The sequence below is a fragment of the Ascaphus truei genome, chromosome 2 (assembly GCF_040206685.1).
Source record: "Ascaphus truei isolate aAscTru1 chromosome 2, aAscTru1.hap1, whole genome shotgun sequence".
NCBI classification, from domain to species: Eukaryota; Metazoa; Chordata; class Amphibia; order Anura; family Ascaphidae; genus Ascaphus; species Ascaphus truei.
Window position 1 is genome coordinate 45,074,856 of NC_134484.1, and position 20,740 is coordinate 45,095,595.

The window sequence follows — 20,740 nt, forward strand, 5'->3', positions numbered from 1 at the left end:
GTTCTCAAGGCCCAAGATAGCTCTGAATCGTTCAGTGAAGTAAGTGTTGCCAGGGATAGCCTAAGGATAGGGGCTCTGTCACTTACAGGAGTTGGAGCTGGTTACAGGAAGGGGAAGGAAGGGTGTAAGGAGAAAGTGGCTTCTGCACCAGGTAAGGATCCCAAGTTCCAGGCAGGCCCCAATCCCTGTTAGGGTAGTGGGTAAATGATAAGGGCTGGCCCGAGATAGGGAGGCTGCCTTTAGGTGTGAGAGGGTGCAGGCTTGTCAGTGTCACGGCTGGTAGTGCTGTGAGCGCTGACAAGTAAGCACAGTGTGTGCAGCGTTGCTGCATGTTGTTGCTGCAGATTGACCGTGTGTGTAGTGCAGTGTGTTTGCTGCAGGCGTTAGGCTGAGTTAGCCGGAAGGGACGTGGGTAGTTAGGGGAGCGGGACAGGTCATTACCCCTGCAGGCCCATAGGAGTTCCCCAAGCCACTACAGGTTGCGGTACTACAGGGACAGGCCCTAGGTTAGGGTTACTGTCACGTGAGTGCCTCTTAGAGAGATAGGGACACAGCGGCTGCTGCTGTTCCTGGGAAGCGGTTCGGACCCACATTGGGTCCCAGAGACTATTCCAGAGTGAGACCCCCTGGCGGTCCACGTGCCCGGAGTTCGGTTGGGGATCAGAGGACATCATCCTACAACTGGACCCTTTGTGAAGAGTTGCTGACCCGAGCACCGGAGTGCTCGGCAGGTATCACATATTCCTAAATGCACCACCGGGCCCTTAGCTTAACTGTGACTGCGCAGTCACCCATTGACTCTCTGTAGGAGTGCGGGACATTCTAAGGGGTTCGTTGGACACTGGGTGGGGATTCACCGGGTGTTGGGAAAGCGTCCGGCGGGACGTCACGGTTGGTGTCTCCTCGTGAGAGGGACACAGGTTATCATGCATGTGTTATGTTTCTATGTGTGTTAGTAAAGTATTAGTTATTATCTATCTGGTGTATGTGTGTTGTTGTGTTTCTTGCCCAGGGGAATCTTACGTCATGGGGATCCTGGGTAAGTGGAGGCGCTGCGCTAAGTAAATGTATGAGTGTTACCCCAGGCTCCCAGCTAGCGGAGGCTCAGATCTCCTGGAGCCGCAGGTGTGTTACAGCGACCAGTAGTTCCTTTGGGAGGGTTCAGAAAAAGGGCTACATTTGGAGGCGCTGCTGAGATATCAGACCTGGGGTGCCCTGTATTTTTTTTTTCTAAATTGTGTCCTATTTTTGTCCCGCCATGTCTGTTACGCCCTCAAGGCGGGAGAGCTCATGTGCTGATTGCCCGCCCGCGCGGGAAAATGTTGCAGAAACCCGTCCGGGACTGGCGGGAAAACCAGAGCCCCGTCCCTACACTGGGAGCGACGTAGGGCTGAGTCCGGACCATCCCTTAATGAAATATGCCTCGTTTCCGCTTTATCCCAAGTGGAGATTGTATGAAGAACTGTAGTCGGCCGATTCTGTTCTTCATAATAAAACCAATAGAACTGTAAGGTGCAGTCAAGCACATCCTCAAGGATTTGGAGTCTGGCTATCAGAGACTAGGAAGCTACCCTTTCTTTTGTGTCCATGTATACAAAACCTATTGAGACTGCCTGTTAGTATGATCTATGACCCCAACCTGCTGCTACTAGACTACAAGGAGGTGTTCATAGAAGGGATAAGGTGTATGCACAACACTTGTGTTACTTGTGACCTTCCAGGTGGTGAATTGGCGTGGGTACCCGAGTGTGCCTACTGCGGAGTACAGTTTCCAGAGCCAGTGTTGCGGGAGACTCCGGAACCCACCAAGGAAAAAGCGGTCAGCTTCAAGACTGAATCAGCCAATGCAGGTAATCGAGCTACCTACCTCACAGAAGTTGCGGAGGGCACGGGTACTCTAACCGTGGTTCCCGAGTTGGTTCTGGAGCCAGAACCTGAAGAGACAGATGCGATTGGCCTGCACTGCTGCCTGAGTGAACGTGATTGTCCTGTCGGTGAGTTAGTCCGAGTGCCCGAGTGTCCTGACAGGGAAACGCAGTCACTGACGCCCCGACTGCCGCAGCCAACAGAACTATCTGAGGAGGAGGAGGAGGATACTGATGCAGAGACGGATTATTCATCCTCCGAGAATGAGATAGACTGTCAGGGGATACACCCTAATGAGTGTGTGGCCTGGCAAGCGCTTGGAATAGATGTCTCCACCCTGCCGGCTCAAGCCGCTGCCAGTCCATCTACCTCCGCTGTGGAGATTGTGGAGGGTCCGTGTGCCCCAGAGGAGAGGTATCCAGATGCAGTGACTCCTGATATGGGCCCGTGTGCCCTACCACGGCCAGGCTGGCCTACAGAGGTACCATCGGTCCCAGGCTTGGGATCAGTACCTGCCAACAACGACAGGGGTGAGTTGACTGCCCCAGGGGTGTCGGGTGTGAGCTCCCCGGTGATCATGGAGCCTGGCGGCTCCAAAGGTAGGGTCACCCGGGCGATGGGCTCACCTCGTCATCGCGTCCTGGTGGAGGTGTCTTCCCCAGAAGATCTCTGCAGACCAGGGAGCGGATTTGACCTCATCAAGGTATCCGGTACAGCGGCCAGGAGAAATGCCTACTCCTGTGCGAAGAATTTCCAAGCTTTGTTTTCTCAAGACCCGGGCCTGCACGAAGACCTTGTGCTGTCTACAGAAGGTGTCACCGCTAAAGGGATTGCTGGAGCGGACAAAGACTGTGCTGAGACCGCTCGGGTAGTTGTGGCCTCTTCCGTGCACACGATGGAGCGCTTCGTTCGCCATGTGGTGGACCGAGGCAAGAGACTGAATCTCCCTGTCTCCCGCGAGACGAAACCGGAGGATCCGGCAAGGGTCAATACCCAGGACCCCTTACCATTTTGTCTACGAGGGGGAGGCGGTGGTTTGGCGGTAGAGACTGATATTGAGTTCCAAAAGACTCACAAGAGTCAAGGTGGGATACCCCCACCTGATCAGTTAAGGGCACTCCACTATGAGACTCAGCTGGCCTCGGGTATCCATGCGGGTATGTTGGGTACCGGTGAACAAATGCCTATTGTAAGTGATGTACTGTTTGCTATGCATTTTTCATTGTGTAACACTCTGTATGGTTGCCACCCAAGCGAGGTCGTTGGGATTCTACAAGGGGGAGCATGTAGCCCCGGTCTGTTTTTCCCCTCTGCCAGCCCCCTCCGTGAGTGCCGTGTGATCGCGGGTGCCGCCGGAGGCAGCGACGGACCCGCCGGCACTTCGCGAGGGTGGGGGCCAGTGCAGGGAGCAGCGCGGCTTTCCCTACCTGAGGCCGGTTGCCGGGGACGCGATCGGGCCATCGCTAAGGCCGCGATCACGTTGCTACAGGCCCGGCGGCTGGAGAACAGGGCGCCGCCATTGCGCGTTAGTTCGCGCATGCGCAGAGATCGCGCAAGGACAGGAAAGGGGAGAGAGAGCTTGAGGCGGCCATTAGGCGTTCGCGCATGCGCAGGAGAAGTGCGCACGCGGCCCCAATGTTGTAGCAGCCTCCTGGGAACTACAACTCCCAGGAGACATAGGGAGGCAGGCACCAGGTGCTGATAGTGGCCAATGAGGGCCAAGGATTCCCAGACAGCGAGAAAGGATACATTTCGCGGGCTTGGAGCACGCAGGTCAGTGAGAGCGAGGAGCAGCTAAGGGAAGGAGCTAGGGTACAGGAGTCTGGGACTCCCTGTACTAGGCCAATGGTTCTCAAGGCCCAAGATAGCTCTGAATCGTTCAGTGAAGTAAGTGTTGCCAGGGATAGCCTAAGGATAGGGGCTCTGTCACTTACAGGAGTTGGAGCTGGTTACAGGAAGGGGAAGGAAGCGTGTAAGGAGCAAGTGGCTTCTGCACCAGGTAAGGATCCCAAGTTCCAGGCAGGCCCCAATCCCTGTTAGGGTAGTGGGTAAATGATAAGGGCTGGCCCGAGATAGGGAGGCTGCCTTTAGGTGTGAGAGGGTGCAGGCTTGTCAGTGTCACGGCTGGTAGTGCTGTGAGCGCTGACAAGTAAGCACAGTGTGTGCAGCGTTGCTGCATGTTGTTGCTGCAGATTGACCGTGTGTGTAGTGCAGTGTGTTTGCTGCAGGCGTTAGGCTGAGTTAGCCGGAAGGGACGTGGGTAGTTAGGGGAGCGGGACAGGTCATTACCCCTGCAGGCCCATAGGAGTTCCCCAAGCCACTACAGGTTGCGGTACTACAGGGACAGGCCCTAGGTTAGGGTTACTGTCACGTGAGTGCCACTTAGAGAGATAGGGACACAGCGGCTGCTGCTGTTCCTGGGAAGCGGTTCGGACCCACGTTGGGTCCCAGAGACTATTCCAGAGTGAGACCCCCTGGCGGTCCACGTGCCCGGAGTTCGGTTGGGGATCAGAGGACATCATCCTACAACTGGACCCTTTGTGAAGAGTTGCTGACCCGAGCACCGGAGTGCTCGGCAGGTATCACATATTCCTAAGTGCACCACCGGGCCCTTAGCTTAACTGTGACTGCGCAGTCACCCATTGACTCTCTGTAGGAGTGCGGGACATTCTAAGGGGTTCGTTGGACACTGGGTGGGGATTCACCGGGTGTTGGGAAAGCGTCCGGCGGGACGTCAGAGTTGTTGTCTCCTCGTGAGAGGGACACAGGTTATCATGCATGTGTTATGTTTCTATGTGTGTTAGTAAAGTATTAGTTATTATCTATCTGGTGTATGTGTGTTGTTGTGTTTCTTGCCCAGGGGAATCTTACGTCATGGGGATCCTGGGTAAGTGGAGGCGCTGCGCTAAGTAAATGTATGAGTGTTACCCCAGGCTCCCAGCTAGCGGAGGCTCAGATCTCCTGGAGCCGCAGGTGTGTTACAGCGACCAGTAGTTCCTTTGGGACGGTTCAGAAAAAGGGCTACATACTGCACCGACACACTTTATTCGAGCAAATACCCAGTATGTACCTGGCAGATACCTGGAATGCGCCGCTCCTCACCTCTGACAAGCCCCGTTGCGTTTGCCTTCCCAGCCTGGGTTCATGCCTGGCTGACGGGCGGCTGATCTGTTAAATGATAATGATTAGGATTTAATAGGCTGCAATGCTTCGCGTGTCTACCAGATGGCATAAATTCATGAATTGTAATGCAGTATATATATATATACTGTGCAGTATTGCAGCCAGCGGGAATAAAATGCTTCAATCCCTGCCTGGAAAATACCTCAATGCACTCGGGCAGAAAACAGTCACAAACCTCAATAAACCCGGGTATACCCGAATTCGTGGGACTAGCCGAGCTCGAATAAAGTGTGTCGCCAGTGTATACATATGTTTTGCTTTTAAGAGACCTTTTGTACTTGATACAGTAACATAAACTAACATGTAAAACATCCAAGGCAGGGGTATCTGACATCTTTTCAGACACCTGCCTGCCCTGTAGCTATTGACTATTAAATAGGGCCGTGCAGCTGTAGAGCCCAGAATGTGTCATGGAACAAGAACTGCATTTCTGTTTCACCCTCCCTTCCTTGCAGTTCTGCCTGTCAGTTTCTCATTTCCAGCTGCATGTGTTTTGCTCTGTGCACACACACAGTGCCCATGTGATAGACACAGTGTTATTGCCCCTGTCCCAGCAGCTTGCTCTATCAGAAATGCAACATTTATTGCTACATGTTGTGGTTTCCTTAGACATTTCAGTGAGTTGCTATAGCAACCCCAGCCTTTCTCCCAAATGGGCTAGCCTGCTTTCTCCCCCTCTGCTCTGCCCACAGATGGTCTGTCCCCAGGTTATCTTGCTACCCAGAATACATTGGGACTTTCTTTCCACCATAATCACTGGCTGAGTGAGTACCTTCTGTAACTGCTCTAGTGGAAGGATTACCCTTTTCACCTGCCCTTAACTACAAAGCACCCACAGAGAGACATTATCTAAACACCAACATCTCTGCCTGTCTTTTATGCTGCTTTCCCCAAATAAAGTGAAGAAAAGATACAGGACTTGTTGTGCTTTGAAAAGAGGGCCGAGTTGAACTTATCTGGGCTAATCATCTTACACATGACCCTGGCCTCCAGAATAGTGAAAAGGATACCGTGTGCCTTACAGACACTTACAGGAGCTGCTACTCTAGACTTTATGATAACACAGAGCAGCCTTTCAAACTGCAGCAGCTTTACACTGCCAGACAGGGCAAAAAGCTTTATACAGCAAACTGCACACAGCCTGCAGCCTTACAAATAAGCAAGCAGATTCACACTGGACACAGCCAGCAAGCAACCTTGCACACAAGGCAGCAGCTTTGCAGACAGACAGTGCATCTTACACAAAACGTGATTGCCTTTCTCTGTCCGAGTTCACCCTCTGCACAGCTCCATAGTGAGGGATTACCATCTCACCTTACCCTGCGCACGTCCCCACGGCCAGCGCAACCAAGGGCCACGCCACCGGACACCCGCCAGGACACGAGTCAGAGCCACCGGACACCTGTGAGTACAGCTACCCCTACGCTGAACGCTGCAGGACACCGCTCGGCATCATCTGAGACAGTCGCCCATCGCTGACAAAGGTAAAAGACCGCACGCCACACGCACTGGCAAAAGGCCTACACACACCTACAGCATGGCAGAACTCAGAGCCTCACCAGATACCACGCAGGATAGTGACCACTCAGACACAGAGACCGCTGCACAACTGCAACAGGCGCAGGCAGGCGCAAGGCCTAAACGGACAGTCACACTGACACAAAAGGCCCGCGAAAAATATGAGATTGACATTGGAGCGCACCGCGCTAAATTAGAAAAGGCCTGGGAAAGAACCGCACTAGAGTTACGCAATGTTGTTAGCATTGGCGATAATGCACAACAGCTCGCGCAGGCAATTATTCAAATAAAGTCTAACCACTCGTGCTACCAAGGGCTGTCAGAGATATACATCACCTACTTGACCAGAGCCAACACCGGCGAAAGCCTGCAAGAAAGAGACTTACAAAAAAACATTGACCTTGCACGTGACAGCCGCGTGCTGTCCGCTATCACAGACGCGCAAAGCGTGAGAAAAGAGCTCCTCCTGGAGACCGCGTCGCAGCGCTCCAGCACATCAAGGCACTCATCAAGGTCTGCAAAATCATCGCAATCTAACGTGTCCAGCGCAAGCGCAAGCGCTACCAAGGCGTGAGCCACCGCAGAGGCCGCACGTGCCAGGGCCGAATATGGTCGGAGAGAGGCAGCCATAAGGGCAGAAAGAGCGCGCATAGAACAGGAGGAGTAGAATGCCGCTGCTTCCGCCACTGCCAATGCCGCTGCCAATGCCGCTGCCAATGCTGCCACTGCGCGTAGAAAGGCCGAATTGGGCGCGGATCTAGAAGCTCTAAGCAAAGAGGAAGACGCCGCTGCCGCCATAGCCCAAGCCGAAGTCTTAGAAGCAGCTGTGAGACAGGACGGCGGGGAGCAACCGTACAGACGGATAGCCTCAGAGGATCCAATCCAACGCACTGAAGACTACGTAAGGAGCCTCTTCAGTGCGCGCCATCTCAACACGGAGGGAGTCACTCCACAGACAACGAAGACTTGATAGCTCCACGAGGAGAAGATGCTGTTCCTTCAGTGGGACAAGCTGCCTGGGATAGCCACAGCCGCAACAGTGATCCACACGCCAGCGTACGCACGGATGCACCACAACAGGCTCGCAATCCATGTACACCCACGCGGGAGAACACAGCCCCTCACACTGACCAGCAGCCATCATGCGTCCACGCCAAGGAAGAGGCGACCGCACGGACCCTCCCAGCAACTACCTCAGAACGCGACCAACACGCCGAAGCCTCAGGCCTGACAGACATAGCCAAGTACATGATCCGGCGTGACCTGGTGCAAGCAGGACTCATCAGCTTCGACGACCGCCCTGAGAACTACCGGATGTGGAATTTCACGTTCAAAGACACAATCAACAGCTTGGACTTCTCACCAAGGGAAGAGCTCAACCTGCTATTCAAGTTCCTGGGTAACGAATCCAGGGAGCACGCGAAGAGACTTCGGGCGGCAAACGCGAACCAACCCCAAGTAGGTCTTGACCTAGTGTGGGAAAGGCTAGAAGAGTGCTACGGTAGCCCCGAAGCAGTCGAGGATTTGCTCTTCAAAACAGTCGACAGCTTTCCCAAGATCACAACTAAAGACTATTCGAAGTTAAGAGAGCTCGGGGACCTGCTGCAAGAGCTGGAGTTTGCAAGGAAAGACCATTCCTTAACAGGTCTCAACGTCTTGGACTCAGCTCGTGGAGTGAGACCCATCTTGGAGAAGCTACCCTACAACCTCCAAGAAAGATGGATTTCACAAGGCTCCAAATACAAAAGGGAGAAGCAAGTCGCCTTCCCACCATTCTCATTCTTCTTGAGCTTCATCCGCGAAGCGGCAAGGACAAGGAACGATCCCAGTTTCATCTTACCACACACAGTGCAAGCAGCCTGAGGAATGAAAGACCAGTGGCGAGATACAGTAACACTCAAACACCCATCTCGGTCCACAGGACGGACGTGCCTCCCACGACCCAAACTACTCCCGATCAGTCGGTCACCGGAGACGAGGAACCGAGGGACCCAAACAGGGAATGTCCCATACACAAGAAGCCACACCCACTTAAGTGCTTTGGGTTCAGGATGAAGTCCCTAGAGGAACGCAAGAGGTTACTTGGAGAATTCAGAGTTTGCTTCAGGTGCTGCGGTTCCACGACTCACCTAGCCAGAGACTGTAAAGAAGAAATCAAATGTACAGTGTGCGAAAGTGACAAGCACGTGACATTGTTACACCCAGAGGCGCTGACACTCCACCAACTCAACAACCCATCCTCCGTAGCGGAGCATGGCGGGGAGAAAGAAGAAGGAGAGCCAACATCCATCACATCTCAGGGCACTGAGGTTTGCAGAAAAGAAGGTGACAAAATGTCCTCCTCCAAAATATGCCTTGTCGCAGTGCACCCCCAGGGACAACCTGAGAAGGCTATTCGGATGTAGGCAATCCTCGACGACCAAAGCAACAGATCATTGGCAAAGACGGAGTTCTTCAACTTGTTCAACTTACAAGACAATGCCTCACCCTACACCCTCAGAACCTGTGCAGGGTCAACTGAGTCAACAGGGAGAAGAGCAAGCGGTTACGTCATACGTTCGGTGGATAACAGAGTGAAGATAGCTCTCCCCACACTCATCGAGTGCAGCCACATGGCCACAAACAGGGACGAGAGTCCCACACCAGACATGGCACACCATTACCCGCACCTCAGAGGAATAGCCAACTACAACCTGCCGGTAGAACAAGGCGCCAAGATCTTGCTGCTGCTCGGTAGGGACATCATGAGGGTACATAAAGTCCGTAAACAGCATAATGGACCTGTAACAGGGGAGTTATCCCTGTTCAGGTAATGTACCTCTAATCCAGCAGTGTGGTGGTTAACTGCTGGTAGTCAATTAACAAACACCACCTGCCTGATTAGATGGCTTAGAAAAGCCTGTCTTTTGAGACAGGAAGTGAGACTCCTTAGCTCACACCTGAGCTGAACTTGGAGACAAACAGTCTTGAGCCCTGCCACAAGAAACAGCAGAGCTGCTTTCAAGACACAGGGGAAGCTTCTAAACCTGAATGCTGACAAACCCTGAAGATAAGGTAGCAACCAGGGACAGAGAAGATTTTCCCTCCAAACCACAAAGAACAGATAAGACTTTTATTTATAAGACTTTTTTTATATCTGTTCATTTCATGCTATATGTTTGGGGATGGGAGACATGTTTATCTAAGGGAGTTGTGAACTGCATAGTATTTCACTAGAAATACTCCCAAGTGAATAGAAGCTTTGTTTACCCCTTGTTTGGATGGTTTCCTGATGTTAAGGAAACAGGCGCAATAAAAAGGCTTATTTAATTTCATTATAATCAGTCTCCCTTGCATACCTCTGTGAGCGTCCGCCTACAGGACCCCACAACGCGCCATACGCCCAAAGACTTGACCTAGGATGGGTGATAGTGGGCAACGCGTGCACGACAAAGGGCACGGACAAGACTATGTTGACGCCCGCAGAACGGTGGTAACAGAATGTGGGCACACATCTCTCTCTGAACCATATCTTGGCCATCTCCAAGTGACCGAAGGGCCAAGTGAAGAGAAAAGACAAGGTCATACCCCTGAGATCAACAAAAACATCCTCACATCGGGGGGGGGGGGGTGTGACAATGGCCTAGGATGCTCAGCAGTCCAGACAGCTAAGGATGATGAGTCGATTCCACCGAAGGAAGAAAGTAACCTCCCAAAGGTGACCGACAAAGGGATCGTCCAAAAGGCAATAAACAATCAAACAGTCCTCTCGCGAGCAATGGCACAACTAAGACATACAGTTGTTCCTCTCCACAGAGTATCAAGTGACAAAGCAGCCAGCTGTCACGGCTGGCATAGCCGCAAAAGATTGCGCCCTACAGGAGAAGCCACAGTGTCAAAAAGACTGTCCTCTCACACGTCAAAAAAGAGGCAGTCACAGAGACATTTCACAAAGGGATTTACAAGGGCAAAAGAGACTGTTTTTCGTCATGTCCAAGGAGAAAACAACCTCCTGAGGGCAGTCAACAAAGAGACACAAAAGCGTTTCACCAAATTACGTGGAGATGTTCTCGTGCAAGAGAAATGCACTGATGACCTACGGTGCACAGCGTTCCAGACAACAAGGGACGACGACAAGCAAACACCATCGAGGGAAGATAGAGGATTCCCGAGGTTAACAGTCAAGGAGCTCGTCAAAGACGGACCGGGCAGTTGGGTGACTCCGCTACCATTCCGTTCACCAAGAAGACGCCTCCCGAACAATAGAGAACCTGCCATCTCTAGGCTCACTTCGCTCCGTCGCAACCCGCAAAGGGAGCCGGAGACCAAGAATCAAATTGTGGTCTTCACGCGGAAGAGATTCCTTAGCGCAAACGCAGAGCCAGCGCCTTCACCGAAGGAAGGTAAAAAATGCCGGCACCTCCCATCATCTGGTGTTCACCACCGTCAGAAACCCAGCCAGATCTGGGTAACGTTCAGCTCCAATGCTCAGCACCAGGAAGCCTCTCCAAACGGGGCACTACTCACTGGACCAGACTTGACAACCAGTCTTCCAGGGGCGTTGAATAGCTTCTGCAAGGAGCCAAAGGCCATCTCCTTCCGCCAAACGCCAGGTGATAGGGTGACAAACTACCATGACTGGCACATCCACGAGGTGGACATGGACTTTGCATTATTATGTTATGTTTGTTTGCATTGCACATATGTTCCACACATTCAAATTATATAGTGATATCTCCAGATACCAGACGGGGAGTGTCATGGAACAAGAACTGCATTTCTGTTTCACCCCTCCCTTCCTTGCAGTTTTGCCTGTCAGTTTCTCATTTCCAGCTGCATGTGTTTTGCTCTGTGCACACACACAGTGCCCGTGTGATAGACACAGTGTTATTTCCCCTGTCCCAGCAGCTTGCTGTATCAGAAATGCAACATTTATTGCTACATGTTGTGGTTTCCTTAGACATTTCAGTAAGTTGCTATAGCAACCCCTGCTTGCTCCCCCTCTGCTCTGCCCACAGATGGTCTGTCCCCAGGCTATTTTGCTACCCAGAATACATTGGGACTTTCTTTCCACCATCATCACTGGCTGAGTGAGTACCTTCTGTAACTGCTCTAGTGGAAGGATTACCCTTTTCACCTGCCCTTAACTACAAAGCACCCACAGAGAGACATTATCTAAACACCAACATCTCTTTACAAGTGCCTGTCTTTTATGCTGCTTTCCCCAAATAAAGTGAAGAAAAGATACAGGACTTGTTGTGCTTTGAAAAGAGGGCAGAGTTGAACCTATCTGGGCTAATCATCCTACACATGACCCTGGCCTCCAGAATAGAATGAGTTCGGTGGCAGTAGAAGTTGGGAATGGCTAAGATATGAGAAGTATTTTAAGTGCATATAAAACTATCATACAAAAAAAATACCTGTCAAAATGATATGATTTATGCTCAGCATTGATATTCCCAGCTTACGTTACCTTCTACTGTGTTTTTATGACATCTTATCATAACTTGGAGGCTTAACTATGTCTTTAGGCAATGGAGACCATAGTTTATGATCTATCATTGTGAGACTAAGGGGGATTCACTAAAAACTCTAATACTGGCTATTAGAATTTGATTTGCCATAAAAGGCAATGGCAGTTAAAGTAGCAATCCTGCCAACAAATGTATATCATTGTTTGAATGGCAACCCAGGAGGTAGAGGAAATGGATGGTGATGTGGCTTCCTACTGACTTGCTGGATCCGTACCATTTTTAACAGCCTTTTTGTTTCCCCTGCAGGGGCAAACATACCATTGATATCCATTGATTTGTATACCTCCCAAAACACTCACCTATTATACATATAGAGAGACTCCTCAATCTCTCTGAGAAATAGATTTAGCATATTAACAGTTTGCATACTAGGACTCTCTTTAACAGAGATTAATTTTGCTCATATTTTGCATATTTAAATTAGTGTATTTCCTAGGTATCTCTACTCAATAGGACTCTCTCTCCCTCTGAAGATACATTTTGCATATTCATACTTTGCATATTCAAATTAGCCTTAGGTGCTGCATTTCAGGTGCATTCACAGGTATCTCTTCATATGCTGTGTGAGTGTTTTGATGCGAGTAAACTTTTGAAAACAAACACTTCCGCTATAGAACATGGAAGAAAATTGTTAACTTCACCCATAATTTTTTTTGGGGTGGAGGAGGGGCTAAAAAGGGAACACTTTGGCATATTTTTGAACTTTTAAAATAATGTGAAAAAATTATTTTGCATACCGAACTTGGGCAAGCTCACACATCTCTACCGGTAAGTGTCTCTGGAACCGGGGGGGGTCCCTGGACCTGCAAATACCTGAAAATAACACGGTTCAGCTCCAAACAACCCCATTTCAACCCTGTTTAAAAAAAATGAGCAGGCGGGATTTAATGCTGGATCGAGCTCTGACACCCCTTACAGTCGCTTAGTGAACCCCCGGCGTAAGAGAGTCTTTAACAAAAACTAAAACTTAAATACATCAAAAATAGCTTTCAAAAGCACAGGGTCAAATAAAAGGAAGATGTAAGAAACAGGAAGTGTATCATCTAACGTATATTATTTGCAGGCAATGACCAGTATAAATTAAAAGGGATCAGACCTTCTTCAGGTAGTTCGTTGACATTTGTATCCTCCTTACGATTTGGTTTGGTTGTGCTTGAATCTGTTGCTTTTTTTTTCTTCTCCAAATCCTTTACTAAGAATAAAAGGCACGAGGAGACATGTTAACGCACGTTAGGTGAAGATTACATTAACAGTGAGTGTTTTTCATTACATTTTGAGGCTATAGGAGTGATTCTAAATCTTTCCTACCTAGTGAACAACCTTTGTGTTAATAGCTCTGCTTATCAATATATGAATAGATGGAAAAGAAAAATCTATCTTCTCTCTCTTCAATCTCTCGTGAAGGAGTCTGGGCACACAGAAGCAGTAATAATCCAAAAGACTGTAGCGGATTCAATTGCTAACGTACTAAACTGTACTGTGTAGAAAGTTCAAAAAATCTGTTTTGGTTCCCAATGGAGGCTCTCTAAAAAGGCTCCATTTGGGAAGGCGAAACGCTGGGCTAGCAAAGACACATTTATTGTATCATTTAGTGTGCCTGCTTTTATAACATACATATACATATATCAAAACACAAAAAAGAAAACCCACAACGAGAACTCTGACATATAACAAATGTACCAAAAAAGTTTATTAAAGATCAAAAAATAAAGAACACGAGAAAATTTGTAAAAAAAAAAAAAAAAAAAAACAGATTAAAACCAAAGCAGGAACCAAAGAAAAACCTCATATGACATAAAGCAAAAAACCACAGTATAGCGAATGAGACCTAACAATAAACTAGTGACATGGATAAAATAAAATACGAACAAATACCCTACCGCAGACAGAGGGAGCTATAAGTTCCCAATGAAAGTAATGACTTGCAGGTCTAATAGATGCACATTTGACATCTAATAGATGCACATTTGACAACATGACAATCAAAAAACACATGGAGAGAAAGTATCCTTACAGTGACAGCAAGGAGAACCCTTGCATAAATAAAACAAGAGAACGGCTAATAATACTGCTGAAACATCATATCACTGATTAGCTGTTGCAAATGAAAGAGCACTACTCTTCCTAATTGTAAATTGTAAATGCTGATCGTCGTGTAGAAACGCCCAAAAGATAACATCTAATGGCGTTTTAGATCATAAACAATCCTATGAAGAGAGTCGAAACATGAATGAGCCTCTGTGGAGATTAATTGAAATAACAATGTGTCCCAAAAAGGATTTGATTGTAGCAAAGATGCATTAACATAGTGACATAGTGACAGATGTTCAAAAATGCTATATTAGCAAAAGTAAATGTCCATGTCAATGATTAAAGATATATATATATATATATATATATATATTTATATATATATATATATATATATATATACAGTGTTCGACAAACCTATACATTTGCTCGCCCCAGGCGAGTGGATTTAACCCCCGGGCGAGTAAATATTGGCCCAAGCAGCACACGTTTGGTACTAGGTGGCGAGTAGATTTTTTTGTGTGGCGAGTAGATTTTTGGTGATTTGTCAACCACTGTATATATATATATATATACATATATATATATATATATATATATATATATACTGTATATATAAACTAAACAAGACATGAATTCGCTGGCAGCTGCTCAGACGGACTGACACCTCTATTCTTGTAATGTATGGCCATTGCATTTGTCATTCTATGAGGCACAGTTTGCTACTGTATATGGTACTAAATTAAGGCGATCTAAGCTGAATTATTTACTTATCACTGTGCCTTCTGTAGAGAGGGTTAGTTTTACCATAGAGGCCTTATTTTAAATATCCTTCTAGCCTATCTATGCTGTTTGGTCTCTATAGGGTGTTACCTGTTACAGTGATCATTATGCTTGTTAGTATTCACTAGATCCATCTGGTGCAGTTTTCCTATTTTTACGGAAGGAGACTTTTGTGGTTTGGGTCAAAGGGAAGTACCACGTGTCCCTCTCGTGAGGCGCCATGGGAAAGGGCCTGAGGAAGGGGCATTTAGCCCCGAAACGTTGCCCCCCTTTTCACCGCCACATCAGCTCCTTTTATTGCCCCTTTTTTGGTTTTAGTTTTCCTTATTTTATTGCCCCCAGCCCCCACTTTTTTGTTCCCTTTTTCCCATTCCCCTCCCTCATATGCCAGTTAGGCTTACATCAATTTTTATACTATTTCTCCTAGATATGTGTATTCATGCAGTATCTGTCTATGCATATATACCCTTATATTGTTTCACTTTCAATACAATTTCACTTTTTTGATATAACTAAGTGTTGAAATATTATTTACTACATTTATTGAGTGCTGTTAACGCCTACCATTTTCCTGTATTAGTACTGGGAAGGCTACATACTTTATTTATTTATTTTCCTTTTATATGTGGAGTGCTGTCTATAACGTCAAACTTTTTGTAAGATATCGAGGATTTCCAAAAGTCCCACAATCGCACCACAATAGTCTCTACTGGATCTGGAAGCAGAGCGACTCTACGTGATCTCTACGCGTTTCGTACAACCCCAGACGAAGTACTGCGGTACAAAACGCGTAGGGATTACGTTGATTACGTCTAGTCACTCTGCTTTCAGACCCAGGAAAGACTATTGTGGCGAGGTGGAGATTCGGTCCATTTTGCCAGCTACCTGCGATTGTGGGACTTTTGGAAATCCTCGATTATCGCAGCTGACGTTATTTTACTGAATTGTAAGTGTGGAAGTTATCCTTTTATGCTCCATAAACTTATTTTCTGCATTTTCTTCCTCCCCTGGTTCCTCGCTTGACCTTCTTGTCAGCCCTGCTTTTCAATTGTAACGCCCCCCTGTGAAATCTCGTACCCTTCCCTGAAAAATCTACATTTGTGTACTTGTTGTGTGGGTCTTTCATTGTCCCTAAGTCTAGGTACCGCTCCCTTCACAGAAGTGCAATTATATCTTACAAAAAGTATGGTGTTATAGAGAGCACTCAAAATGTAAAAGGGAAAAAAAAAACAAGTATGTAAGGCGCAGGGGAACATAGGGTGGGACCCTGAGCCTTCCCAGTACTAATACAGGAAAATGGCAATCATATTTGTAGTATTTTTGTGTTAAAAATAGCAGAACAAAACTACAAGAATCTCAGAAAACCAGGGGTTCCCTAGAAGTTGATCAGCTCGGGACAAGTTCAGGTAATTGAAAAAAGCAATACCCAATGTGGAGGGGATTGCTGTTGAATTGGACACACTGCACTTCTCAGCTTCTCTCCCCTCTTTGTCACTTCCTTCCACTACAGAATGCTCTCTATTCCTCGTTTCCCTCCCCTCCTGATTCTCCCTTCCCCAGCTTTTTCCCCCACGTATGTATGCTGACATCAGCTGATTAAAACTATGAAAAACACACTCCATTTGCTAACAGCAAGGCAACTGTACACTTTCGTGATATCTTATCTCAATGCCTTTCTGTTTACCCACTACATCTAAAAAATATGATTTAATCCTGTATGTTTGTAGTCCCTCATACTTATTTATCTACTGTATATTTTGGTGCCTTGTAAATTAATGATAATATATTGTTTTTCTTAGATACCAGCATGGACCTTTTAATCTTTGATTTTGATGTCTTTACACTAATATAAATGTCTTTTGATGGAAACATAGGCTCAATGAGTACAGCTCCCCAACATTCTCCTTTAGAAATAATATATTTGTGTAAATCAAATCTAAGTCTACATACTTCTAAACTCTCACATACTTCTAAACTCTCCTTGAACTGGTTTGCTGTCATCGTCTTCATTAAATGCAATGATCTGTACAATATAGCTCTGGTCTGGATCAAGACCTTGAAGAACTGCTTTGGAAGCAGTGTTTAGAAGATTTAGTTGGTTGGTTTTCCCACCTGAAAATAACAAGACATTCAGTCAGACATCAGTCATCGTTAAGGCATAATTAAAGTACAGCAACAGAATAATCATCTGTGCACTTCTACACAAAGGAAATCATATTACGATCAGATACATATATCAATCACACAACTAAGTCGCCCGTGGGCACCATTTTGCAGCTAAGATTTGCTTGTATCATCGATATTCATTAATTGATATGTTAGAGTGATATTTTTATTTTTAAATAAAGTGCTACTGTTTAAAAGGGAAAAAAGGAAGAATATAGTACCCATCGAGCATTACGTATGTCTGCCACTTTCACCAAACTCCCCAAATGTGGCTGAAGGAGAAGCAGCTCCGCGGTAATCTCACTGCCGGTGAGAAGGTGAACCCCAATCCCAGTGCTAGAACTCCTTATGGCCTTGGGAAAAATCACTCAATCTTCTTGTGCCTCAGACACCAAATTAGATTGTAAGCTCTATAGTATTATTATCACTATGATTATTATTATTATTAATAATTGATTGCATTTGTAAATATTGATAGGCCTCTCCCATAAAAACATATAAATAGATGAGATATATTTTGTTCACCATACAAATGGTGAGTTGGGTTGAGTGAGTATTTTGCTGTTTTTGCACTGGGGACAAGCTTCTATCTTAAAGTAATCAGTTTCATATTCCTTCATCTTAAAGTAGCAATCCAAGCGACATGTTTTTTTTTTAATTTATAAGTTTGAAGCAGGAGCTCTTCGGAGCTGAATCGCATTGATTTCAGCTATGGGGACCCCCTGCTTCCAGAGATCCTCATCTCAGAAGGGAGTGCTGGTAGCTGGTAGCAGCTGTGGCTGGGATAGTTGGGGATATCAAAATGGCGGATTTAATGTCCCACGTCACATGGGCCAATAGGAAGACGTGACGTTATCCCTTGTGCCTTCCTATTGGCCCACGTGACCGGGAGCCTTAAACTGCAGAGCGATACCGGAACCCCCTTCCAAGGTAAGTATTTCGGGAAGTAGAGCTAAAATCAACGCTGTTCAGCTACAGAGACCCCTGCTTCAAATGTATGCATTTTTTTTAAATTATGGACTGCTCCTTTATTTACATACTTGGGAGGACCTCAAAATCTACATATAACACATATAACACTAATCATTTTTACTGTCTTTATAAATTCAGCTCCCCTTCACTTTGGCATACAGTACCAAGCTAAAAATGATATAATTTGTTTGCAAATCGTATTTTACAAACACAAGAAAAAATTGCCTGAGTTCTGCCACAAGAACCAAATGTCTACCCCGTGATAAGTAGCTCTATACATTTATAGCATAATTGCACTTTATAATGCCAGTAACACCAAAACGTGTGAAAGTTCTTAAACCCCTTACTTAAGCTTCTGGGGAGGACAGCAATTAATATAAAGAAATACAAATTGTACTTTATAAGTATCACATGGGATGAATGAATATTTGTGCATTAGGCAAAATGTTATTAAAGTATGTTGAATTTACTGTAATCATGCCAGTATTTTTTTTAGCTTGCTGCCGAGTACTGAATATAGGGTGGGATTGAATAAACCGAAACTGCATTCATATGTCTAGTGAGACAATTCACCCTCTCCTGCTCTGTAAATTATATTGAGTTTGTTTAACAATACACTTTCAGGCTCCAAATCCCTTGGCTTTTCTGTCAGGAAATTGGTCTCTCCAATGACATGATTGCTTGCTTTGTCCTGCTTTAATAGAGTATGTGGAATTACACAGCCTCAGAAGATTTAGTCCATTGGTTTTCTTAGAACATTCAGTCCTCTGTATATATCCCTTAACTCTACAAGATAAATGGTGAATTCTAAGGGGAAGATACAATAAACTCTGATAAGGGATATCAGAGCTTGATTCAACATTAACTGTGATTCAAGTCAATAGCAGTAAGGCATAGAGCTGCAATATCCGTTATCAGAGTTTAGTGAATTCCGGCATAAGAGAATTATACAAGTTAATTATCCATAGAATTTTAATTGAAAGAATGTTCTTCCATAAAGGTAAATGTAAACCCTTGAGTGTTGTGACTTACGTCATTTTTTAAAATTGATTTAGTCTTTACTCAATAGTTGTCTTTGAGAAAACTAGACTACTTTGCAGGTAATTAGCTCTTTTAGTGAACCCCCATTATAGTTCTTCATAGATCTCCTAAGCTTTGTAGGAAGGTCATGCAAAATACCATTGTTAAATGCTTTAATTGCTGTATGTGTCTCAATGTCACTGCAAAACAGTGATGGATAATAGAGTATGCATTGAATATAGGAAACATAGGACATTTCCTTGTGTGAGCAGACATATTCCCTGTACTTAGAAACCATGATAGCATGACTTTGTTCATCTTTAATCCCTTCACTCTGTCATCTTGATGCTATTGTCCAATGTACAATACATATTGCATCCTAAACTGTGACTGTACAAATATTCAAGGTAAACTTATGAACATGCTACTGCACGTCGTTTAAAGATTAATTGTGGTAACCACTACAGAATGAAAAAGAATATGGATTTAAAGTTTTAATCTGGGATCTCCCTCAGGTAATTAACAAGTAAATAAAAGGCTATATGCCAAACTAACTGAATATATATATATATATATATATATAGTGGCAGGACGGCCTCGCGGCGGGTTCAGTAAGACGCTAGACACGATGGGAAACGTTAAACACTAGTGGTTTATTAGCCACAACCAAAATAAGTAAGGGTGCACTGTCCCTTTAAGAAACTACTTTCTTGAAAATTAAAGCCTAGTCCCGTTAGGGACACTAACTCACTTCTTGAGCCCTTACTAACAGGACAGCCAACTAATCTGGTCATGCCCAAAACATGCTATACAAAGGATAACGATACGTATAAGAATAAAGTCTTATCTGTTTTGCCGCTCCAGTAGCAACAGGAACACGGTTCCGAGGAGCAGGCTATGTCCAGCCTCGCAGCGATCTTGATCTTTATCCTGGGTTGGGATCCAGCTGGTCCCAGAAGCCTAGCTCCTCGCAGGACTGGGGGACCAGAGCAACAGCAACGGCTACCCAGCCGGGACAGTTCTCTCCACCTTCCTGTGGAAAAACAAGCTCTCTGTGTGTGTGTCACTTCCTGCTTTTAAACCTGCAGTCTCTCAGGCCTCCTGCTTAATTAGGCTGCAGGTGTACTTCTTTCTGTCTGAGGAGATTAACACTCTGTGAACTGGCTGCAGCGTCTCTCCATTCACTGTCACAGCCTACTGAGTCAGTGACTCTGTCATATATCCCTCTCCCCAGCGAAACATTGTCCTGTGGAGCGGCCCGTGCACCATTCCCGTGCACCAGCATCTTTGGCGAAAATGTCTGACGTCGGCCCTTCCCTCCCCCTTTTTTTTTTTTTCTTGCCTTCCAATTTAGGCATTTTCTTTTTGGGGTAATTACCAGGCTACCTGGGTCTGAAGACTGGTACCTCCCTATCTCCTTGTCTTGTGCCAGTTTCAGTTTAAGGTTGATGCTCCACTTTTGTTGTATCTCTTCTTGACATGGTTCCTGAGCCTCCTGCTGTCTATTAGTTCTCTCTGCCAGGACTCTACGCCACGCTGTGACCTTGAGCTGCAAATCCTGAAGATGCATTGTTGTCCTTGTCCTCTTGTGCTCAGAGTCTCCCTTATCCTGTAGAAGAGCATTGACCTCGGTCAGCTCATTGCATACACTCGCCAGTGACTGTTTGGCCTTCTCTTTTGGACCTTTC

The 20,740-nt window shown here is 46.4% G+C and overlaps 1 protein-coding gene across 3 annotated transcripts in view; it reads right to left on the reverse strand.

Annotated features, from left to right (window-relative positions):
- COL14A1 (collagen type XIV alpha 1 chain) overlaps positions 1–20,740 on the reverse strand; it is a 197,941-nt gene that overhangs the window by 156,772 nt on the left and 20,429 nt on the right. For 2 of the 3 annotated variants that reach the window (XM_075582318.1, XM_075582326.1), the window contains exons 4-5: positions 16,863–17,006; positions 13,177–13,272 (exon numbers count right to left, since the gene is read on the reverse strand). The exons of the other annotated variant lie outside the window; for it this stretch is intronic. In XM_075582318.1, the coding sequence (XP_075438433.1) occupies positions 13,177–13,272; positions 16,863–17,006 (240 nt within the window). The remainder of the gene's footprint in view (positions 1–13,176; positions 13,273–16,862; positions 17,007–20,740) is intronic. 3 annotated transcript variants of the gene reach the window in all.